Raw genomic sequence first — 25,989 nt, 5'->3', positions numbered from 1 at the left:
TGGTGGAGAGAGTGAGAGACTGGATTGGATTTGGAGGCTAAACTTTCAGTGACAGACAGACAACCAGCTGTGCGAGCGCAGCGCAAACAAGTGAGAGAGAGTTGCAGCAGTATCCCGCTGTGCTGGCAGACTCGGCAGCAGGGACGGTTTTTGCTATGGGCAGTGCAACTGCCCAGGGCGAAATCTAGGCTACTTGGGGGCGCACGAGAAAAAAAAAAAAATCGCCAGTTTTCTAGACTACCGTATTGACCCGCACATGCCGCGGCACCATCAGGCGGCATCAGGTGGGCCAGCCGCGGCACCATCAGTCGGCATCAGGTGGGCCAGCCGCGGCCGCCTGATGCCGACTGATGGTGCCCCGGTGCCGTGGCCGACCGGCTCTGCTAAATAATGGCGAATTTGGCGATTTTTTTTTTTTCGGGCTTTTTCGGGCTGTCGGGCCTAAAGTTCGGCTAATAAGTCGGGTCGGGTCGGGCCTCGGGCTGGCCCAGTTGGGCCCGGGTCGGGTCGGGTCTTAATTTTCAGGGCCGATGAGAACTCTAACCATTTTCTCATTTCATTTACTGTGAATCTCACTCTCTCTGCTACAAAGCTCCCATGTTCCATCTCATTCTGTAACATTAAGGACATTAACCGTGATGCTCTTTCCCTCAGTGTTGACTCCCTCCTGGACTATCACAACTTATCTACCCCTGATGAACTGGTTTCACATTACAATAATGGACTTCAAAATATCCTAAATTCCCTAGCTCCTGTAAAAACCCGGATTGTTTCTTTCTCCCTCTCTGCCCTTGGCTCATGAAAGCCAAGGGGCGGCAATTCGAGAGACTCTACAAAAAAAAAATGGTTTAACCATTCACCTTGACATGTATAAAAATCACATCCATTCCCTCACCGCTGGTGCTGTCCCCCACATCATTCAAGACTGCTCCCATCACTCCCATTCTGGAAAATACCCGGTGCCGATCCCACCAATTTCAATAACTTTCATCATAGAGAGAGACGCAGCCAGGGGAGGTGGAGCTCTATCCGCTGTACCTCGCATCAGCTCCTCACTACGTGGGTCCTGCCACGATTAAATTAGCTGCCCTTAACATTTCCTGTGTTTTATTTTGTTCATTATTCAGCGTTGATGTGTGTGTGACAGACGTGTTTGGGGCATTTATGAAAATACGGGACAAATCGCGTCCTGACGCAACATTTCATTGTCAATTAAAGGACGATTCCATATTTTACGGGACAGATGGCAACCCTATGTAAAGTGTTAGGTCCTGTCGACTCCCACAGAGCAGGAACAGACTTTAAGGAAGCAGAGCAGCCATGACAGAGACACCATGCTACTCATTACATGGCAGTGTAGCTGATGCTGTTATTTTAAGGCAGAATTGTTACATAATGTTGCTCTAACATTAAAATTGCATTTTTGTATGATTGCCATCATAATATATCTTCAAAAATTTCAAGGGATATTTTGGGGGGCCCGTTGTAGCTTCCCTTGTGGCCACAGGGCCCTAAGTAGGTGCTTAGTTTGTTTATGCCTTGGGCCAGCTCTGTGTGTGTGTGTGTGTGTGTGTGTGTGTGTGTGTGTAGGTGTAGGTGCATGTGCAGTATATGGATGTGGGTGGTATAAGGGGCATAACTATCATTTCAAAAGTGAGGGGGATGTATTTGCTTTTTAAACATAAAAATTAATCAACAGCTTTGTATCAGTTATTGTGTGTTATTGTGTATATTAACTCTTTGAAACCCAGGAGCGTGTCTGTAGGGGTTCATTTTGATTGGTTTGGTTTAATTTCAGTATTTCACCCTGTTAACACAATTCAGATTGTCTATGTGGGGATATTTTGGATTTTAATTTATTATTGTCATTATTATTATTATCATTATTATTATTATTATTCTTACAAGGAGTAACAGAAATAAATAAGACCTAAATACTAAACACACACAACGTAAACTCATAGGCTAAAAAACAATGACAATACATTAAACACAACAGTTAATTTTATTGATTTAAGCAGCACTGTTGTTATTGCGTGTGTGTGTGTATGTGTGTGGGTGTGTGTGCAGGTGCTGCTGGACCTGGCCAGTCTGATCTTCGAGGAGCAGCAGTGTCTTGAGGTTTTACTGAGGAAGATTGCAGGAACCATCTTGTCCTTCATGCAGGCCCAGGCCTGCACTGTCTTCATAGCTGACGAAGACTCCATGGTCAGCACACACACACACACGCGCACACACATGCACACACATACACACACACACACACACACACACACACACACACACACACACACACACACATATGTTTACCTAGGTCATTTTGGGGGACATTACATAGATTAACCCTAACCACAACCATAACAACTACATACATAACCTTAACGTCCCCAATTACTGGGTCTTAAGTGTAGGGTGTGACCCCAAATGCGGTAAACACACACACACACACACACACACACACACACACACACACACCTCTACATGCAAAGAAATGCACAGTTGTGGATGCATGCACATACACATACATGAATGAGTGATAAGGCTCATTTATGCTCCCTATACGTACAAAAATAGTAAAGGGCTCTGCCCACAGGCTTCCATGTGTCCTCTCTGTTGGCATGGATGTTAAGCAACAAATCCACAGAGTCCAAAGTGTCTGACAACAAGATGCATTGTGATGGTGGAGGAGGTCATAATGGACCTGCAACAGAGAGGCAAAAGTGGAGGTAGTGTCATAGACAGCGATGGTCTCTGATGTCACCGAATGCATCGCGACAGGAGGACAGAGCTTTTTTTTCTCTGATATAACCAATGTGAGAGATTGACTTCGTCGTGTCTCGTTCACAGACCGGTCTCTCTTGAACGACTGGCTACACTGCCCCCACAGTTGGCAGTAGTGATGCTGTTCTGTCCATAGCCATAAGCTTCCTGAAAACGTGCAGAAATGCGGACGAAATGAATGCAGAATACGGAGAGAAGGCTCCATCCGTATCCGTATCCATATCCGTATCCGTATCCGTATCCGTATCTGTATCCATACTTAACATTGAGCACAAATGAGCCTTTAGTCTGCTCTCATAGGTACTTAAAGAGCTAGTTGCCAGTAGAACAGTTGTTTGCAAAATGGGGTCTAGGGTCCTCTGAGGGTCCTTAAAGGTCTGTCAGGGGGTCCCCAGCAAAATGTGGAATCGTTCAATTTTGAGATAACAATATTTCTGGAACTTGTTATTCGAAAGTACCAGAAGGTACTTTTTGAAAATGTTTTTTCAAAAAAAGGTTTTGAAAGAAATGTAACCTCTTGTTAAAAAAAAAAAAAAAAAAAAAATCATGTTTTTTTCCATATCAGGGTCACATGGGCAAAATCACTTCAAATGGGGCCCACAGCTTAATGAGAATCAACTTGTTGGTTCAAAACATGATAAAGTTTCAAAACCCCTGCCATAGAACACAGTACCAGAATGAAGGCAGAAAGCAAGGCAACATTACCTATACAGCACATTTCATACATAGAGCCATGCTAGCAGTCTCCACACCAGGTACCACCTGTGGGTCAGGACCCATAGTTTGAAAATCACTGATCTACAGTCATGAAGAAAATAATAGTGGAAAGTACACAGTAATCAGTCTGATGCAGCAGCTGTGTGGAGGGCCAGAAGCTGCTCGGCCAGAACCCACTGCCTATCATGTGAAACCACAATGGAAGCAATCTGTCTAACAATGGAAAGCTGTTCTGCTGCGCTGATGGCTGAAAAATGAAATGCAATGGGTTGTAATGAGGGAAATGAATAGCTGCTGTCAGCAGGGTAATGAGCTGCAGTCGCGTTGGACCAGAGAGGCCGGCTGCACCTCCTGCAGGCCGGACAGGAAGTGCAAATCAAGCCTTTCTGTTTTCTATTGCAAAAAGTGCACCAGAGCAGTGTATACCTCTGAGTGACTCGCTCTGGGCCTTACATGGCCTTTTTCTTCACTTGCTACACACACACACACACACACACACACACACACACACACACATTTCATTCCATGCACATAAAAAACAAGCACACAAATTCAAATTGACTTTTCCCCCCCAAGGAAACGCAAGCACAGATTTATCAAAGTGAGGGTCAAAAAATAGAAAGTGTCTCTTTATCTGTCTCTCTCTCAGTGCTTCCTGTACTTCTGTGTGTGTGTGTGTGTGTGTGTGTGTGTGTGTGTGGTTTGGGTGGGGGTAATGTAATTTTGACCACAAATGGCATTTCTTTGGAAGGAAAGCAGTGATTCAGGGAGATTTGGAGAAGATGAAATAACAGAGCCAATGTGCCAGTGAGACTGAACACGAAGAGAGAGGAGAGTTCTCCTCTGGTTTCTCTACAGAACCAAAATTATTCTAAGAAATAGATAAAAGAGAAAGCAGTTTACAGAACCCAGCATAGCTCTTAAACAGTTTCTTGAATACGGCTGATCTGAGCCAAAAGGGGTTCAGCTATGATACAGGTAAATTACATTTGTTTTGTTTTTGGTTTTGTTTTTTGACAGTTGGGTCAGTGCAAAATTAAAAATTCTTACTCTTTCAATTTTCAATTTTTAGATTTTGTTTTTTGTTGTTGAAAAAATTAAAAAAATGAACATGGTCACATTGATGCAAAGCACCACTCTGTTTGTAGCCTCACAGCCTCTATTGCTGCAGTGACCATCAACAGGCAAACAACGAGAAAACAACACGATTCTGAGCAGCGACACAAAGCTGAAAACACAAAGTTGAAAAAATGTTTTGAAGGATGCACAACAAAGACAAACAGTTCCACCATTTTGATAGCCAAGTTTCCTAGAGAGAGCACTGAAAAATGAGACCAGAGCAAACGTGTTGTTGTGCATCCTTCAAAACATTTTTTCAACTTTGTGTTGCTGCTCACATTGGTGTTGTTTTCTGGTCTGGGTCTGCTTCATTCATTTTGAAGCTGCTGTTCTTTCAACATTGAAGGTGCAATACAAACCTGGTGGATGTATTACACTTGCATAGAACAACAAATACCATATGGGTAAGAATCCAAACTATCTCTTTAATGCAACAAGTCCTGCATCCATACAACCACATAGGTCATTTGTTCCAGCCCTCTAATTTGCCCCACAGGAGGGTTTCCTAAATTAGTAGTGCATACAACCCACAGGAGCGTCTCCAGTACAACCCAGTCTGCCATTTCCTGAGCTCCCAGCTTGCTAGCCACTAAAACTACTTGGTTAAAGTTAGGAAAAGGTTATTATTAAGGTTACGAAACATCACTAATATTAGCAACACTTGTCTCTCCCTTAAGTTCATTTCATTTCTTTTCATTTGTTTGTTTATTAGAAACAGGGACAGTGTACACTACATGTATTGCACCAGAATATAGCACAATGCTAATTTCCATCTGTTGTCCCAGGGGTGTGTATACAATATTACTGCAACAACAAAAAATGACAGTTCCACACGACACCATTAAACACACCTGTATGACAAGTGACACTAGTTTTAAACTGATTTTAAACTAATACACGTTTTATATTTGTTGGGATAGTATTGCACTGTTTTGTTGCTGCAATTGAAAAAGCAGTTTGACCAGATTTTGTCAAACAATGATTCCTCTTGTTGATGATCTTGTATGACATGTTTGCACATGAGCTTTTGGAATTGTTTCAGGGCTGGGGGAGCTAAATCATGCAGTATCTTAAAAAGCCAACACACTGGTCATAAAAAAAAAAATAAATTACGAATTACGAATACATTTGAAAATTCTCAAACTTGTTTGATTTTCCCTGAGATACACTCGGTATGTTTTTTAGATAGATAGATAGATAGATAGATAGATAGATAGATAGATAGATAGATAGATAGGTATACTTTATTGATCCCAAACTGGGAAATTCACAAATTTAAAATTTAGGTTAGAATCAACAGTCAGGCCTAAATATTTAAAATGGTTAAAGTCTACCTTTTGTCCTTTCACTAATATCTCCGGATTAGGAGTGTTGACCTGCTTGATTGAGAAAAACATAGCAACAGTCTTGGACACATTTAAAGAGAGACATGAGTTGAATAGCCAGTCAGCTATTTTCTACATAGCTCTTGTGAGTTGTACAACCGCTTGATGTTTTGCTTTAGAATGAACATATATGACCATGTCATCTGCATACATTTGTATCTGGACATGAGGACAGACGATTGACAAATCCTGGGACAAGTAGGACAGCTGGCCTGAATTGATGGAATCCTCTCCGTTAAGTCGGATACTGTTGTACCAGGGAAGCAGTGCGTCCGAGTAAACTTTCTTCTTACATTCCTGATAATGGAATCACCAACTACGAGGACCGAAGGAGCTGGAGGAACCGCCTGTCTCTCCAGTACAACACGCCATGAGGAAACTTGAAGTGGTGGGGGGAAAGGGGAGAGGCAGTGAAGCACAGCTGAACCCTGGTCAAGTGAGGTCCTTTTCCATTTGTTACTGAGAGTATATTCTGATATTCCAACACAGCAGTAGACTGAATAGGTTCCCTCCAGTGAATTGGGGGGACAGAGCAGGTGGACATCTGTCATCCACCCCACAGGTTGCAGAGAGGCTGTGGTGGGATGGGGCTGATGTATCACTGCGGGGCTGGGCTCTGTTGGCTCTGGGACCAAGGGTGTAAAGTCCAGGATGTCAAATTTATTCATCAGTGCAATATAATAGACTGCTGGTGGTCTTAAGATATGCTTCCAGCTGCGTTCACGACTTTGTCTACCTGCAGTACTCCCGGGTTCACATTCGCATTCCCATGTATCCTGTTGGTGAGCAGCTCCACTAACAGGGGCCTCGGGCCTGGCACCAAGACTGAGCCAGGGAACCTCAGTCCGTGTTTCTGCATTGGGATGGGGAGCCGAGGCACACAGATCACCTACAGAAGCAGACTGTGTTGGATCAGGGACAGATGATGGGTGTTTGGTCATCTCCTTTTGACAACCACAGACCATAGCTCTGGAGAAACTGATCAGGGATCAGATGCAGTGCCCGCAGTCAAACCTGAGTCCAGGGGATGGTGATCTCCTGATTAGCCACACCATCAACTGCTGCTGCTAGGGAGTCCATGAACTTTTCGTCCTCCCGAAGATGGTATAGCAGGGATATTCTCCCCTCCAGTTTGACAATCCTCTGGCTAAGCAGAGTACAGCTTATACATCCAGTTGGAGAGGTAAGCAATGCCATCATGATTTATTTACTTTCAGGATAGTGACACTTTGATATCATTTTTTGTCATGTGTGAGTTACCATGTAGCAGCATTGGTTACATGTGCGCTCAACTCACTGTGTTAGTCCAAGTAAAAAAATTAAAAAAACAGGATCCTCCAATCGTTGCAATTATACATAAAAGAGCTGAACAGCTGGATAAAAATAAACTTTAAAAACACAGAAATGCGAGTAAAATCCAAAAATAGCAACAACAGAGAGGCAACAGACACCCTGCCAATGTATCACACCATGTATCACACCAACGTCACACCATGCGCGTAAGCCACTCCACTACACTACTGTGTTGTTATTTACAGGAGAGGTCGCTTAACTCTAATATGTAATAATAGGTCATAATAAGCTGCTGTACAAACAATCTATGTGCTCGTTTTGCGCCAGGCTCAATTAGTTGTGTAGTTTTTAACAGTTTTTTACATACATATTGAAATTTATTTATATGAAACCAGCATATATTATAGAATAGAAATTGTTTTCTTAACTCCTCCCAACCATTCACTGCCCTTGACAAACTAATTAAGAATTAAAATGAAAAAAAAGTCAAATGTAAAGAAAAATAAAATTACAATAGTTACAAAAAGCTATATATGTAGTAATCAAGACAACAATCTTTTTTTAGATGGCATTTCTGCTTTATTTGACAGTCACAGTAGAAAGAGACAGAGGGGGCAGGGAAGAGACTGGATGACATGCAACAAAGGGCCTGAGGTTGGATTTGAACCCAGGACGCTGTGATCAGGACTCAGCCTTGGTGCATGGTGCATGCTCTTATCTGGTGAGCCACCAGCATGCCCCATAAGCAGGACCACAATGTTACATTTAACAGAACGGAATGAGCGTCACTTCATCTGGGTATAATACGTTTTTAAGATTTAGTTTTCTGTGTCCTCTAGTTAGTAATGTGCATCTACATATATGTTCACAATTTCCCCTTCCCTCAACCTGACTCACATATCCTGTGTAATCTCCTTGATCACTTTTCAAAATCCACAGGAATGAGTCCCATATTTTATCAAACCTAACCTGCTTTCCCCTCAGCAGTTAGGTTCATTTCTCAAGTGTGAGACAAGAGGCTTTCTCTTAACATATTGCATCATTCTTATCTATTGTTGGTCTGACTTCAGTGGAGGTATGATCCAGAACTATAAGATTTGGTGTGCCATTATGACTGCCAAGTCACCGTGAATACTCTTACTCAGTGATTTGTTTTTATTAGTAGGGTACTAATGTCTCAAAATGTCAACGTCCATGCATCCTACTGCCCATTCCTCAGCTGGTATTTGGGAGTTAAGTGGGAAACTGTGCAGTTTAAATGGTTTATAATCACTGACAAAATAACTTTGTTAATTGTGTATAATCAAAAGATATCGGAACCTCTCTGGGTTTTCTGACCTAAATAATAAAATGTTCACCAATACCCAGGATTAGATGTGACTGTCAGTTTGCATTTACTTATATTATCTACGCTTAGGCTTACATTTCTCCCAGTGGTTTCCAGTCTCACCACCAATCCTAACAACATCTAACTGATTCCTCTGGGCTGACATCTGACTGCACTGAATGTCAAGTTATTGTAAATGCTGGTTTCACAAAATATTAAGTTCTATGTAAAACTGCTGCCCATTTACCATTCGGTATTTTGACTTTGGTGTGGGCTTATTGCATTGAAAATGCTATGTAGTTTGAGTGCTTTTGTTTTATTAGACTATAAAACACTTGTGTTTAGCTTTGCCTGGTATTTTATTTCACCAAGTTAGTCCCACTGAGATGAAGATCAATGGAGGTCTGTCCAGCTACGCAGCATCGTTGGTAACAGCAAATTACAGTATCAAGTTAGAGCACAGTCAAAGTGGTATAAAGGGCAGAGAAAAGTGCAATGATGGAATCAAAAGTAGCAAGTAACCCTATATCCCAAACTACAGGGAAGCATGTCCTTGGTTTGAAGGTGTTTTATGTTACATAACATAAATAGAGCTATCCTTGGCTTTTATAGACTCTGTTGTAACCCAGTTTGTAATTGTGTGTGTGTGTGTGTGTGTGTGTGTGTGTGTCTGTCTGTCTGTCTGTCTGTCTGTCTGTTCCTCTGAAGACGTCACAGTTGCCAGACTAGCTGTCTCCCTGTGTTTCTCCCCTTTCTGTATTTTTCTTGCATTACTAAACATTTACTCTGGGATCAGACATTTACTGCCCTTATCTGCACGACAGCCATCTGTATACAGGTGTCAGTGTTAAGTGTCTGTATTTTTTCAATAGGACCCACACAGTTTTCCTCCAGGACAATGAACTTTCCTGGAGGAAGTTGAGTAAATGACAGCTGCCCTGTACCAACTGTACACAGCAGCTTCTCACATGCTGACCTGCGTTGTCTTACTCAGCTTTATTGTATTGCGTGGTATCTTGTTGGAAGCAGGATGTATACCTGTGTGATGCATGGTGTCTTTTTTTAAATTTTATTTTAACCGGGACAGTGCAGTATAGGGATGGGAACATTGGTGAATCTTACAATTCAATTCAAAATCTACTCTGCATTCAAAACAGATGAGTGGTGTTATTTTCAGGCTCCTTCTCCAGTGCACTATGCACTAAAACTTATGGAATATGGAATGGAATGAGTTTACTAAAGTGTAGAATCATTAATTCCATTACAAATTCCATGCCAGATTTTTGCCATACAGAGAGCCTGTCACTGTACATTACAGTGTTGAGTTACTTTCTCCATTTGACTGCATTAGACTAATACGTTTCAAAGAAATAAAAATATACAATACAATATACAATCAAATGTAAATCTTGAGTAAATATATAAATTTACAAGTTTGAAACTTGTCTGTAAACAGTCTGTATGATCTCAATATAAATGTAGTCCACGTTTGAGTAATGCATCTACAGTAGTTTTGTTCTAGTTATTAGTAGTAGTTGTAGTACTACTACTAGTAGTGGTAGTAATAGTAGTTATTAGATTTTCAGAAATACAACAAATGTTTCACAACTCAACATGGAAGATGTGAATGTGAAACCAACATCTCGCCAGCAGCACCAGGTCCAAAGGTCACAACCCAGCACTGCAGCACAGGAACTAAAGCGCTTCTCTTTACCAAACAAACATGCAGTAATGAGATCAGGAAATCGTTTCACAATATAAGGAGGTTTGGCTTGCCAGCTAAACATTTTGCAGATCTTTTGAGCACGATGAGAAAACTGAAACTAGAATGTGACTGGAAAAAATAAATAAATAAAATTCAGTGAATCATTTTTTTGAATTTGTGATTGAATTTAGAATCTTAAAAGATAGGAATAGTGATACTCACATGAATTGATTTTCCAGAGTGTGGCTACTACAGTGTAAATGAAATGAAGCATTTCTCTAAATGTACCAGAATTAGCCGAAGGCCAGTTTTCATCTACAGATGTTACACAGGGTTCCTAAAAGTAATACTTTAAAAAGACAAGGTTAAAAAGAAACAGCAACATAACTATGAAATTACCAAAAATATGTATTATGGTGATTCCATATTATGGTAATCATGGTGATCATCATTATATTATTACCACATCAACATAATACATTTGCATGTATGATTCGTATGTGTATGATGTCAGTGCACAATCAGTCTCTGCATGTTTTTGTGTAGACTGTGTGTGTGTGTGTGTGTGTGTGTGTGTGTGTGTGTGTGTGTATGTGTGTGTGTGTGTGTGTGTGTGTGTGTGTGTGTGTGTGTGTGAATGATATGTGATAGAGTTTGACATTTGGCTGGCTGGTGGGAGTTGTGTTTTCTTCTCCTCTGTTGTTTGACTCTCCCCCAGTCGAAATAAATCTTGAACTGGCTATGGAAACAAATCAGACACAATCGCTGTGTATAGAGGTGTGTTTTTATTGTGTGTGTTAGTGCATGTGTGTGGACGTCATACCAGTCGCTCCACAGTTTTTAGGCCACCTGCTGTTTTCTATTGCCACCCTCCCCGCTGTGCTATCACACAGATAAATCACACGCTGCATTGTTCCCTGCTTGACAAACTGACTGGAGGTCTATTGAGATATGTGACTTAATGCAAGCAGACAGCAAGGGATTTACGCATCCACCGCTGACTCTTATAAACAGCTGCATTCCGCTGTCATGTTAAAAAACCCATGTGGACACATTGTGGTGAATGAAGCATCCCTGTAACCTCATTACTGATGCCTCTGAAGAATATGAGACAACCAGCTCAATTTCTTCCTGTATCCCAACACACAGGAAAGACTTCTGTTGTCCTTGCACAGCGGCTCCAATAAATGTCATAACAGTCCTCTGCCCTCTTTTCGTTTTGTTTGAAGCAGCTTTATAACCTTAACCCAGATACATCAGGGGGAGCAAGTGCCCGCTCGGCAAAGGTGGGGGTTATTTTTCCAAAACGGAGAAGCCTTGTCCGTTTTTAACATCCTGTCCCCACCTCTTAAACATGGAAAAAGGATCCGTTGCGAGGGGCTGGGAGGGGAGGGAGTACAGGTTGAGAGAAAACAAGACCCTATAAGGGGGGGAAAGTGAAACAAGTACTGGAATGTTGAAATAAACTCTCCTTCTGGCAAGGCTTGATAGGCAATAGATCAACTTCCCTTCATTTTTTTTTTTTTTTTCCCTGCAGAGAAAGGTTTTTTTCAGTGGGCTGCGTGGCACTGTCACTGGCTTGGAGGGAGGGTAGCTGGACGCCGCAGTGAGCCCTAATCGTTTAATTGATGGGGGGCTGGGTATTTAAAAAAACACACACACACACTGGGTTGCCTTATAGAAATGCACATTACCTTTACACACAGACCTCTTTCTAAGGTTATGCACTAGACTGATCCAAGACCCCATTTTCTGCGTGTATATGTGTGTATGTGTGTTGTCACCTGATCCTAACAACATTAAGCTGACCGCACGCTGACCCCCCCAGCATGTCTGCCATTAGATAAATAAACCAAGGCTAATTCTCTTCACAGAACTCCTTCTCCAGTGTCTTCCACATGGAATACGAGGAGCTCGGAGAAGTGCTGGACGTCCCCAAAAGGTAAAGAGATCGCCTTCAGCTCAAACCCCCTTCAATCAGAGTTAAACCTTGCAGAGTTTACCTCGAGGCTTTTTCCATCTGCCCTGCTTCTTATTAGAAGGGATGCACCGATGTATCAGCAATCAGCTAGTATCTGCTTTAAAGGACCATACCAGTGATTCTGCATGTTTAGTGTAATATCTGCATAATGTTTATACTTCACATTTCTGATGATCTTTTCCCAAAGCAAACAATTTTTTAGAATTCCAACATAATTTTTCCAATGTTTTATCTAGCCATTGGATTCCATTCATTCCACTATGATATAAAAATGAACTTTCTTTATAGACTTAAATATTCCATCACTGTAATAAAGTTGTCCACCATAGTTTTTCTGAGAGCAGCAGGCACTATTATGTTTTGATAACCCTATCCCTAACTTGAAATTGGGCAGAGTGAAATGCTCCTTCCACTAGAAAATAGTCCTCACAGAAACATTTGCTTTACACAGGCAGTTATCAGTTCTGTGTTTTATGAATGGTGATGACATTGTTAGTAGCATAAACAGAACATTATAAGGTGGCTGTTTCACACAGAAAAATAATGGTTCTAAAATAGTTCTTTAATAGTTCCATGAAGAACCATCAACTACAAAAGATATGCTTTTTTAATGGATAGTTCCTCATTTGAAAGGAACATTTGAACAGTGTTCTACGTTGAACTAATTGGCTCCACCAACAACTATTTTCAACAAGGTTTAGAGTTAAAGTTCTGTGAAGACCGATTTCAGCACCACATCAAAAAAACTTTTTGATGGGTTTTTGAAGAACTTTGGAGGCATTTTTGAAGAACCATTTAAATAAGGTGTTCTTTAAATAAATGGTTCTTCTTGCTTTTGTGCTAAAATTCTTAAAAAATGTATATTGGTATTGGTCTTAATAAGCCATATTGGCGCATCCCTAGGCACTATCCTTGATGTTTCCCTCCTAATGTCCCTATTTGTGTGATTGGCATTTGGCATTTGTGCAATTGGCATTTGCACAAGGATAATATCATGAGATCCAATCAGAGGGACAAACAGCACGAGAAAGAAAGATGAAAGACAAGTTTTGGCAATATGAATAAAGTCTTATTATGCCACTAAATCACTTTGAATTGAAATAGCAAAAGCTCATAACTAACTCTGCTGAGCTGTTCCACGGCCTCTCAGGTTCTTTTTGAGCTAATCCACATCCTTCACCTGCCAATATCCAGGACATCTGATCGCGGGCCTTCAGCTCAAAGCCCCTGTTCTCATTAGTTGGGCAGTTTTGGCTCAATACAAAGCGTGTCGTTAAGGTCCGTTTGACATCTGTGCAATCCCAATCTGTTTATCATGATGAAGAGGGACCTGAGCATCTTGGAGGCTGTCCGAGACCTGTCCAAGATGCCTAATGATCCACCGTCACGCACACACACAAGCTGTTTGAAGTCCGCATTAAGTCTTATTGTATTTGACGGCTCTATTAGTCACATATGTGGAAGAGTGATTCTGCAAGACTCCTCAGTGCTTGGAAATATGTCCTGCAACCCTTTTTTTAACTGAAAGTGTGCATATGTGTGTGTTTACACAGTTAGGTGTATATATAAATATATACATAAATCTATAGAACAAAGTGCAGTTCTGTAGGGTTAGATTAGATTTCTAATCTGCGACAGCGACATACAATGGCTAAAACAGCTATCGGGACTGGACATGTCAGTAGCTACTGATTGGTTAGTGGGATTCAAATCCAAGCCATCATAAGTGATGATGTATGTGTCATACCAAAGCCAAGCTCTGTGTCCTGCAGACACCAGAGCATGCGGTTCTTATTGCAGTGCTCATTGTTTGAGGTAGTGAGGGTGTAAATAATTTGTCACTTATTTCATGCTTATTTTATTACCTCCCCCAACAAAGTTGGACAGAGGTTATGTTATTTGTTTGTTAGCAGGATATCTCAAAAAGTTATGAATGGATTTACACAAAACTTTGTGGAAAGGTTAGTCATGGGCAGGAAAGAGCTGATTAACATTTCATGCTGATTGGTCAAAAGTAGGTGTGGTGGTGGGCATCACTGATCACAAAAAAGACGAATAACTTCACAACGGATTCACATAACATGGACAAATATTGTGAAAACCTTGGTCATGAGGCAAGAAAGAGCTGATTATGCTGATTGATCAAATGGGGCATGAAAGCGTAATACATCCGCTGCATAACTTCCAAATGGATGAACATAACAGGCAAGGTTTTCGCTCCACAGAAGAGCAGATTAACTTTTTGTGATGCTTATCTAAAGTGAGCGTGGTGTACTGCCAAAAGGTGCATAACTTCCAAACCGAGTCCTATAACATAGCAAAATGTTGTGGAAAGCCTGGTCAGCTGATTAACCTGCCATGCTGATTTGCTAAAAGGGAGTGTGATGGTGGACGTGGCCTATCACAAAACAATGCATATTTTCAGAAACAGAAATACAATAAATACAAAGAATAGAATAGAATAGAATTCCTTTATTGTTATTGCATACAAGATACAACGAAATTGTAAACAATCTCTTAAGGTGCGTCTATATGGGAAAAAAAAACACAACAGCAGCAACAAAACAACAACATACAGTATAAATATGAGTAGTCCCTGAGATATGAAATATTGCACTGAATAAGTAAATATTGCACTGATATGAAATATTGCACTAAATAAATAAATATTGCACTGATATGAAATATTGCACTGAATAAATATTGCAGTGATATGAAATATTGCACTGGATAAAAAGTAAAAATATCTGTGGGAGTAAAGGGGGAGGGAGTGTGTTGGGGAAGATGAGTGGATGATTGGGAGGTGGGGCAGTTAGTGCAAGTTTGAGTTCAGAGTGGTTATGGCTCTGGGAAAGAAACTGTTCTTGAGTCTGTTTGTTCGGGCTTTAATGCACCTATAGCGCCTCCCAGAGGGCAGCAGGTCAAACAGGTGCAACTGGCATACCAGACTGTAATGCAGTACGTCCGCAGACTTTCCACAGAGGAGCGGTAGAAGATCTCCAGCAGCTTCTGCCTCAGGTTGTTCCTTCTCAGCACCCTTAACAAATGAAGGCGCTGCTGTGCCTTCTTAATGATCATGGTGATGTTTTCAGTCCATGTGAGGTCGGCATAGATGATGGTGCCGAGGAATTTGAATGACTGGACCCTCTCTACACAGTTTCCATTGATGCAGAGGAGTGAGGGGTCCGCCCTGTGCTTCCTGAAGTCCAGGATGATTTCCTTTGTGTGTTAAGTGCCAGGTTGCTGGCTGAGCACCACTCTGCTAGTTCCGGGATCTCATCCCGGTAGGCAGACTAGTCTCCCCCTGAAATTAAACCCACCACTGTAGTGTCGTCTGCAAATTTGACGATGGTGTTCTGGTGGTGGGCTGGACTGCAGTCATATGTGTAGAGGGAGTACAATAGTGGACTCAGCATGCACCCTTGTGGAGAGCCGATGCTGAGGGTGCAGGTGGAGGAGAGGCGGGAGCCAAGTAGAACAGACTGGGGGCGGTTGGTCAGGAAGTCTTTAATCCAAGTGCAGGTGAGTGAGGGGAGGCCCAGTTCAGTCAGTTTGCTGATTAGAATGTCCGGAATGATGGTATTAAAGGCTGAGCTTTAGTCAATAAAAAGCATCCTTATCATAGCTCCCCTGATGTTCAGATGGCTCAGCGCAGTGTGAAAGGCTATGGCTATGGCGGTTGATCTGTTGGCACGATAGGCAAACTGATGTGCATCGAATGTAGGAAGGAGGCAGGTTTTGATATGGTGCAAGACCAGCCTTTCGAAGTACTTTTGCGATGATGGGCGTGAGGGCAACTGGGCGAAAGTCATTGCAGCAGGCCATCATAGGAGAGGTTGAAGATGGTGGTGAAAATCCCTGAGAGCTTGGCCAGCTCACACTTTGAGCACCTTCCCAGGTACTCCATCCGGGCCAGTAGCTTTCCTTGTGTTCACAGCTCTGAGCACCCGCCTCACCTCATGCTCCTGAACAGTGAGTGGTGGGGTAATCAACCACATAAATCAACCACACACACACACACACACACACACACACACGTAACTTCTAATGTTTGAATTTATTAAACAAACAAACAAAAAAAAAAAAACTTTACCTGAAAGCATGACAAGTTAGAATTGACAAAAGGTTAATTTGGTCAACTATGTGGCATATCTTTAGAACATAGGTGGAAATATGCCACTCTACCGATTGCCGTATTTCTATATATTTATATTGCTACGGAGCGTTCTGTCTATACTCATTGCCATGTTCCCATGAGCACTCCTGTGTTCATTTCATCTGCGTTTGTGCACATTTTCAGAAAGCTTATGTATATGTACAAAATGATAGATAGATAGATAGATAGATAGATAGATAGATAGATAGATAGATACTTTATTCATCCCGAAGGAAATTCACAGTTTTCAGCAGTATCCACAGATTACAAGATTAAATAAATAAAAAATAAAGAATAAAAGATGACACTAGAGATGTAAAGATCTGAGTACCCAATGTGCAAAAAAAAAAAACAATGTGCAAAAAAATGTGTGCATAGATGTATACAGTGTGCATAGATGTGGGCAATGTGCAAATTTACAGTATAAACATATGATAAATAGCAGCAAGTAATATATACACTATAAACAAGGAATATATAAGAAATAGCAATGGAGCAAAAATGGAGCAGTTAACCTGGAAATCATGGGGCCAGTGTAGCCAATATTTAAATGGAGACCAGCCTGTGAGCAAAACACAGCAAAAAAACTTCTCTCATTGGAAATAGTTGAGAAAAGAATTATCCCTCCTCCTGCTGCAATGTAACTAATGGCATCACAGACCTCCACCCTCTACAACACTGCCTCCTCCTCTTTCTTTGTACATTATTAGGTCCATTATTTTGACCTCCTCCACCGTTATGTGTCTGTTGTTGTTAGAAATGTTTTACTGAGCTTCCCTCTTGTGGAATTATTGTTTATCACCGATGTCAATGTAAAGAATGCATCAGAGTATATGGGCAGTGATGGTTTTATTGTTTGAAATGTACATATTTATTTTCGTATATAAAGGGAGCATAAATGAGCCTTAAGAGTAAATTTGCTTTTGTAAATGAAACTGGTTCCCAGTGGCAATCAGTAAAGGTTCCCTCAATCTCATGAGGTTGAAATGAGAAGCTGACTTAAGAATCGTGAAAGGCAGAGGGGATGCATGAAGCAGAAGAGACGTGAGGCAAAGTGAGAGGAGGGTGGATGAGAGGAGCTTCACCAGGAGACTGATGGAGAGAAAAGGGATTGGAGGAGCTGCAGCAACAGGAGTAAATAAGCTGTAAATTGATTTAAGAGGCACTGAGATAGAAATACACACACACACACACACACACACAATCCAATTCTGTTGCTTAGAATGAGCTAAAGATTTAATTGTAGATGTGTGTAGCAACTGCTGAAGAGGGGTGTGTGTGTGTGTGTGTGTGTGTGTGTGTGTGTGTGTGTGTGGTGTAGTGTAGCATAGCTAGCTAGATATTATCGGTTTAACAACATATGGGACTGATATGAGGCTTATTAGATTTTAGTTAGTCAGTGATATGATATGATAGAGTCGTTGCAGATTGAATGGTTAGATATTGTTCAGTTTATTTCGGCATGACAAAAAGTCTTGTGCACCAGTCTCTGGTGCAACATAAAAGCATAGTGCAGACACTGACACCGTAATAAAATAAATTAATAAATAGAAATGCACTTTTAGACAGTTTTAGACATAAAAAATAAAATAAGTAAATAAAAATAAGAAGTGGCCCTGCGATGGACTGGCGACCTGTCAGGTCGCCAGCAGGTCTGTGGTGTCTGTGGGATGCTGGCTTTGATATGTGCTTTGACCAGCCCCTCAAAACACTTCATGATGATGGAGGTCAGTGAGACGGGGCTGGAGTCATTCAAACATCTGAGGAGAGGTGACACTGAGATGGGACTGACTGTGGTGTTCGTGAAGCAGGTGGGGCCTCTAGCTTGTGCCAGGGACACACTGAAAATCAACAAGGCCCCCAGCTACCTGACATGTGCACACTGTGAGAGCTCGGCAAGGCCTGCCATCAAGCCCGGTGGCCTTGTGCTACATTACCTCCAGACAGCTGGAGCTCCTGATTTTTTAAACCTGCAGTGGTCCTGCAGTGTGGCTCCGAGTTGTTGGCTTCAAAGCATGCATGCAATGCATTGAGCTCATTCAGCAATGAGGCATCAGAAATGGGTGCACTGCCAGTTTTGCTTTTATGGTCTGTGATTGTTTGAATACCCTGTCACATGCTGTGTGGGTCAGAGTTGTTGGTGAAGTGTTCTTCAGTCTGTAGTTTGTATTTATATGTGGCTACCTTATTGCCACGTCTGAGGTTGTTCCTTGGTGTTCTAAGCTCATCCCTATTGCTGGATTTGAATGTTGTGTCACAGGCGCTAATGGCGCTGCATGTTCCACTGTTCATCCAAGGTTTCTGGTTTGGCAGTCATGACATCACTGATGCAGTTGGCCATGAAGCCAGTGACTGATGAGGTGTACTCCTCAAGGCTGGCGCACCCCCAACTTTAAGCAGCTCTTTTTTGCCCCATGACCAGGCTTTCCACAAAGTTTTGCCATGTTGTGTGCATCTGTTGGGAAGTTACCGTATTTCACCAATTAATCGCCCGGCCGCAAATAGCCGCCTGGTTCTTTTAAACGCCTGGGGTCTGCACCCATTTTGCGTATTAAACGCCCACCCAAATAACCGCCAGGGCGATTATTTGCATTATATTGAGGTAAACCCAAAATAAGGCTATTCACCTTATTTTTGCAGAAGTAAACAGTAGCCGCACAATAACAATGTGGCACTTTCGTTTTCTGTCAATATAAGAGAGCTAGCTAACATTAGAAAAAAAGGGTGTGCCGTAATCTTAAATCGACCGACTATAAATATGTTGGACAGTAACTGTCATCACAATAATGGCTTGGTGCAGGTCTGTGCAAAAATAAATAAAGGCCTGCAGCGAATAGCCGCCTGGTTCTTTTAAAACGCCTGGAGTCCAAGTTGACCGTATTTCACCAATTAATCGCCCGGGCCGCAAATAGCCGCCTGGTTCTTTTAAACGCCTGGGGTCTGCACCCATTTTGCGTATTAAACGCCCACCCAAATAACCGCCAGGGCGATTATTTGCATTATATTGAGGTAAACCCAAAATAAGGCTATTCACCTTATTTTTGCAGAAGTAAACAGTTAGCCGCACAATAACAATGTGGCACTTTCGTTTTCTGTCAATATAAGAGAGCTAGCTAACATTAGAAAAAAAGGGTGTGCCGTAATCTTAAATCGACCGACTATAAATATGTTGGACAGTAACTGTCATCACAATAATGGCTTGGTGCAGGTCTGTGCAAAAATAAATAAAGGCCTGCAGCGAATAGCCGCCTGGTTCTTTTAAACGCCTGGAGTCCAAGTTGATTTTGCATATTAAACGCCCGGGCGATTAATTGGGGAAATACGGTATATGCCTTTTTGTGATCGGCAACAAACACAGACCACCATGAAAAGTTAATCAGTTCTTTATCTTGGCCCATGGCTAACCTTTCCACAAGGTTTTGTGCAAATCCATTCATAACTTTTTGAGACATCCTGCTAACAAACAAACCAATGAAATTGATAAAAAACATAGCCAGGCAATATAGGACCTGAGAGGAAGGTACCAGCAAAGGGGAATCCTGAGGCAGCAGTGACACAGTCCAGATTCTTCTTGTTCTTGTCCTCCGTAGTTTCCCAGTGCTCTCATCCCCTGTTTAGATCGAATAATGGCCTGGAAGGGCTGCTGTGTCTTTGTGTGTGTGTGTGTGTGTGTGTGTGTGTGTGTGTGTGTGTGTGTGTGTGTGTGTACTGCAGCTCCTCTGGGAGGGCTGGGGGAAGGCGGACTCCAAATGGGGTAACCAGGGGGGTTAGCACACTGCAGGATGTTAGCTTTGACCGACTTGGCCCACAGGAGGCTCTTTCTAGTGACATTAAGCACGGGGCTGCGGCTTCCCAAACGGGGCAGGAAGTTCACTGGAGCCGAGCTGACGTCGCTGATCCTGCCTGCAGAGATGGCAGGCAGCATGTTTCGTTCATGTTGTTTAAGTTGGACAAAGTGGAGCAACTGACATATTTTTCTGGATGGAGCTTGACTGCAGCCGCTGACACAATGTTTGCTTGTTTGTTTGTTTGTTTGTTTGTTTTTTTAGTGAAGCCGTTAGCTATTCTGTAGCCTGATTGGAGACAAACAGAGAGAAAAGTTTCAGTGTTTTTTAGGATTGATTGCATTCAAGCATTAAGTTACATTCATGCCCATATTCAGTGTGTGTGTGTGTGTGTGTGTGTGTGTGTGTGTGTTTATAAGACAGAAAGAGTAGAGTCCACAACAGAACAGGTTTTTATAATTAGCTTGAAGCTCTAAATTGCACACACACACACACACACACACACACTTTACAATCCTTGTCTTTGCCTCTTTGTGCACACACACACAGACACATACACACAGTCATGTGTGCACACACTCACATTCTCTCTCTTTCGAACACTCAGTCATACATTCCCTCAAACATTTTCTCTCTCTCTCCAACACACACACACACACACACACACACACACACACACCACCCTGCCGCAGCAGTGCAGCCAACATCCACTGGCTTTTGCCTTAACCTCATGTTATGTTTATATATCCATTTTCCATCATTTATCATGCAGTATCATGCTGGCTCTGTGGTCAGACTTGGAGCGGCTAAAGCTAACAAACAGGCTTGTTAAACTCTGACAGACCTGACTGACGAGTTCAGCTGGGTGGACTCAGGCTCAGGTGCAGTCCCAGGCCTCAGTTCACTCTTAAACCAGCGGATGTTTTACTGAGCAGTGCTGCTCGCCTGACGGTCAGGGAGGCAGCTTTACGATCAGAAGTTTAGGAAATGTATTGGAATTGGTTAAATACATTTTTTAAACAGTGTCACACAATTGATGACTAGCAATTTCCTTAAAGGACAGTCCCAATGATTTTGAATGTTACTACAATTTAGTGTTGCAAAAGGGTGGAAAGTTTCCGGTAAATTTCCCAGAAAGTCTCCGAAGATTCCCATGGGAATTTTCGCTCTAGAATATTGGAAATTTTCAGAAGATTTTTGCTGTCACTTTTTTTTTCAATTTTTCTGAAAATTCCCGGGAAAATTCGGCTCGGGAATTTTGGGAATTTTCGTTTTCTTGTCATCAATTGAATGAGGTTTTTAAAAAGTTTCCATGGAAATTTAAGCTTGGGAATTTTGGAAATTTTGGTTTTTGTTGTTGTTAACTTAAGGTGAATGGGGCAAAAATAAACAATAATCAATAAAATGAGTGTCAACATCAATATCACCATTTTGGAAATGGAAACCCTAATCTCCTGAACTCAGGACTCACCTCTAACCCAAAGGCCACAATGCCAGCATACTGTAAAATCATCATCCCCATACCCAAGTGTGTGAAATAAAACTTAAATATTAAACGTAAATAAAAACAGTCAACTTTGTATTTTGGTGGAAACAAATATGTCGCATGATTCAATGCAAATTCAGCTGTGCACCATGATTCACATATGCAGTTAATTTCGAGCACATTTGATCATCATCAGTCAGTAGCCTATACTCCACTAGGCTACAGCACTTCCACTGAGACAGACAATCATCACATCAGCATCACGATTCAATTTCCTGCATTTCTATGCATTTTAATGGGTAGTTTGAACCACTTCATATGCACACCTTAACAATAATACTGCACACAGTCCTATGCCTGAATTAACACAGTTTGACTCAGCTAGGGAAAATTCCCGAAAATTCCCTGGAAATTCATTATAATGTAACATGTTTGCATGCATATCTGCTTATAACAAACCAAAATGTTTATTATGTATACATGTATATGATCGGGTGAATGCAGTGAATATAAATTCCCGAAAATTCCCACAAAATTCCCACAAAGTTCCCGTTAATTCCCGTTAATTTACGTTAATTTCCAAAAATTCCCATGGAAATTTTCCAACTTTGAAAATTCCGGGAATTTTGCAACACTACTACAGTTTACTACATTTTACATTGCAACAAACCATTTTGCAAATCATGCGGAGGTACTAAATATTTCACAATACATAATCAAAATTCCTTGATTTTGAAATTTGAACTTTTGGTGTAAACATTCACCCTCGTGTCACCATTCATAAACTACAGAACTGGCAGAGGAACCGTTTCACTCCGCCCAATTTCAAGTCATGGAAACACACACCAGTGCTGCTGCTTTTAGGAAAACTAATGTGGACGACTTTATTCCAGTGATGGAATAAAGTCGTGTGAAGAAAGTTTGAAGTCTCTGAAAGTTCATTTTTAGATCGTAGTAATATATCAGAAATCTAAAGTATGACTGCTTGCTCGATTTGATGATCTACCAGCTATGAAAATGTGGGACAGTAGACACTTGCCACTGTTTCTACCACTGTGTTTCTATGTATGGTGTTTAATGCAGTCGTATGCTGTGTTGCTCTTCAGGGACTGCGATGTCAGTCAGATCAACTACATGTACGCCCAGTACGTTAAAAACACCATGCAGCCTCTCAACATCACTGACGTAACCAAGGACCAGCGCTTCCCCTGGACGGTCAGTACGGGACAACAAGCAGGGGCTTGACTTTGTCTTTTTCTTTTCCTTTCTTTTCCATGTAGGAAGGGAAGAATCGGTCTGTTCTTTCTTTATCTTTCCTTTGCTTTTCGGTACATGAATGAATGAAACCTTTAGTTTAGGGGAATTCATCATGCACACATGAGCACGTAAAAGAAACACTAAGCAACATTAAAACATTGAACTAAATACTAGGCAGTGATAATAAAAACAATCACTAGTTAGAGTATACAGATTGTAATTCAGTCCAAAGTCCAAAATAAGTGCAACAAGTTCAGTGTTCAGTGTTCATTTTAGTCCTCAGGTGTTCATTGTTCATTATCTGGCTTTTTGTTTGGTAAGTAATGGAATACTTCTTGAAATGAAAGAGATGATTGTGCTTTTTGCCTTTATTTTGGGCATTTGAAATCTGTAGTCAGATGGAAGTGTGGTGAACTCTGGAAAAAGTGGTTTGTGGGCGTGGGGGGTGGGGGTTCTCAAGTATTTTTAGATGGTGTATTGCTTCGTCAATGGTTGGTTTATCTTTCTTGTCTTTTCCCACAATGAATACTGATTCATCTTTTCCTGTGACAGAGTGAAAACCCTGAGCATCCCAGCAACCAGATCAAGAGTTTGCTCTGCACTCCCATTAGAAATGGCAAGAAGGATAAAGTCATAGGTATTCTCAGTCTCACTGTGTGCGCGTGTGCGTGCATGCGTGTGTGTGTGATACCCAGTGTAATTGTAATCACATTACATTTGGCTGCAATGCAGATGTTAATGTTCCTAAATCAGATTACAGTTACTGTTCAAGCAAGTTTGTACAGCACTCAACAACTTTTGAGGGGCGGAAACATGAACATAACTTACTGTTGCATGAAAGGACAAGATTGTGACATGAAGTGCCTTGTTCTCACCACGACAGTTCTCTGTCACGTACTCTCTGGGCTGGTTTTTACCAACTTTGCTTTCGGCTTTGTGGTATTACTTCATTACACAGCATAAAAGAAAGATCTTGTGTATGTCCTCCTTATTAGGATGGTGATTTGTGCTGATATGTGTGCTGATATGTGGGCACAAGTTCTAAGACAACCCCATAGGTATGCCATATATATAATCAATCAAAGTCGTAATTGGACTATGGTGATAAGCTAAAAGTGATGTTAAAAAAGGTGTCATCTGCATACACATGAAAACTAATGTTATATGTATTAACTATACCTCCCAGTGAAAGCATATATGCAATAAATGAAAAAGGCCCACAAATTGAGCATTGTTGGACACTACATGGTAGGACAACACAATTAGAGACAGAAGTGCCTAGTGCCATAACAACTTCAATAGATTATGAAGCAAGCCACATAATTCTGGAGCAGATCAAGTAAAATTGTCAGTTGTATCCTGAGCAGTAGGATCTGAACAAACCAGAGAGCTTTCTTGAACCACTATTTACTGTCAAGTCATTACCACCTTTTAGTCATTCCTGTCTTTGTAAAACTACAAAACTTCCAATACAGTTGTCCCTCGCTATAACACGGTTCACCTTTCGCGGCCTCGCAGTTTCGCGGATTTTTTTTAGTGCAATTTTGCATGCTTTTTTTTTTTCTTTTTTTTTTTTTTTTTTTACAGCGCATTGTGTTCTGCGTCCTTATTTTTCTGCGAAGGTTTGAACTTTGAGAGTGTTTAAACAAGAGAGAAAAGTGAGAAAATGTTAATGCCTGTCTGAGAAAAGTGTATAAAGTGTGTAGTGAGGGGTTTTACAGCCTTAAAACATCTAGAATAATTGTAAAAAATAAAGCTGATTACTTCGCGGATTTCGCCTATTGCGGGTTATTTTTAGAACGTAACTCCCGCGATTAACGAGGGACCACTTTAATTCACCTGATATTTTTTAACCCTGGAAAAAAAAGTGATGTTGATGTAGCAGCTAAAACATCAGCAGTTTAACCTATTCATGTGGAACTAATGCCCCGTATCATTGTCTTCTCTGTCAGGCAATATAGAGATATCATGTATCACCTCCAAAAATATGTTTTAGTGTTTCCTATCCCTTAAGTCTAAAGCCTGACCGACAAGAAACACACTGAGACAGCATTACCACCTCCATTATGCATCTGTGAATGGTGCTGCCACTACATCATTCATAGTGATTATCATCAGCATAATTAGGTTATAGCAGCTCCATCAGCTGGCTGTAAGGATGACTAATGACCATTTGTGTCCCCCAGCCATCACACAAACCAGGTCCTCTTAGCCTGTCCTTATGCCTCGAAGAGTGGCAGTGAAGATCCACATCAAAACAACTCGTTTCATTACAATAAAACGCTGTTAACCCGCTGACCCTTGCTTCCAACACATTCATTCAAATCCTGTTTTTCTCTTGCCTCATTCTAAGAAGCTAACTTTAGTAACACTACACTCTGTTTCTTCACCTTGTTTTCAAACATGTATGTATGTGGCAGTGTGATTCTTTACACAGTAATCGTTCAGGAACATATTTTGACATCATGTGATTTGAAAAGGTTTCAGGATACTAAGACATCCGTGTATTTATCATAGAACTCAAGAACTAAATGCAAAAACTGACCAGTGTACCCATAACCACACTTGTTGATAATTACTGAATATATTTTGTGAGTGGCCTAGCCTATTTTACGTATAATTTGATGTACATTTTCTATAAGATGAAAATGTATTTCCAGGGTCCTAAGTATATCTCCAATAAATGTCACAGTACATGTAGGTCTTAAGAGCAGTTTTTGTGCATTTTGATATGTAACTTTGATATGTGATCAACCTTATACTGTGTGTATTCATAATAACGGTAGATACACTACTCACAAAAAGTTAGGGATATTCGGCTTTCGGGTGAAATTTCAGGATGAACCTAAAATGCATTCTAACCTTTACAGGTGAACTTAATGTGACCTTCTGTAAACTTTTGAATGCACATGTCCAACTGTTCAATGTTTCAGTACTTTTTGCACAAGTTGCTGTTCTCTAACAAGGAGCTTAACGGCAAAATTCACATCAGGTGTT

The 25,989-nt window shown here is 41.2% G+C and overlaps 1 protein-coding gene across 1 annotated transcript in view; it reads left to right on the top strand.

Moving 5' to 3' along the window:
• Positions 1 to 25,989, top strand: part of pde5ab (phosphodiesterase 5A, cGMP-specific, b) — a 76,788-nt gene that overhangs the window by 19,154 nt on the left and 31,645 nt on the right. Inside the window, exons 7-10 of the mRNA XM_030076576.1 lie at positions 2,071 to 2,208; positions 12,202 to 12,269; positions 22,842 to 22,950; positions 23,545 to 23,629. Of these exons, the coding sequence (XP_029932436.1) occupies positions 2,071 to 2,208; positions 12,202 to 12,269; positions 22,842 to 22,950; positions 23,545 to 23,629 (400 nt within the window). The remainder of the gene's footprint in view (positions 1 to 2,070; positions 2,209 to 12,201; positions 12,270 to 22,841; positions 22,951 to 23,544; positions 23,630 to 25,989) is intronic.

Source organism: Myripristis murdjan, chromosome 18, assembly GCF_902150065.1.
Source record: "Myripristis murdjan chromosome 18, fMyrMur1.1, whole genome shotgun sequence".
Lineage (NCBI taxonomy): Eukaryota > Metazoa > Chordata > Actinopteri > Holocentriformes > Holocentridae > Myripristis > Myripristis murdjan.
This window is presented reverse-complemented; position numbering and strand designations above follow the sequence as displayed.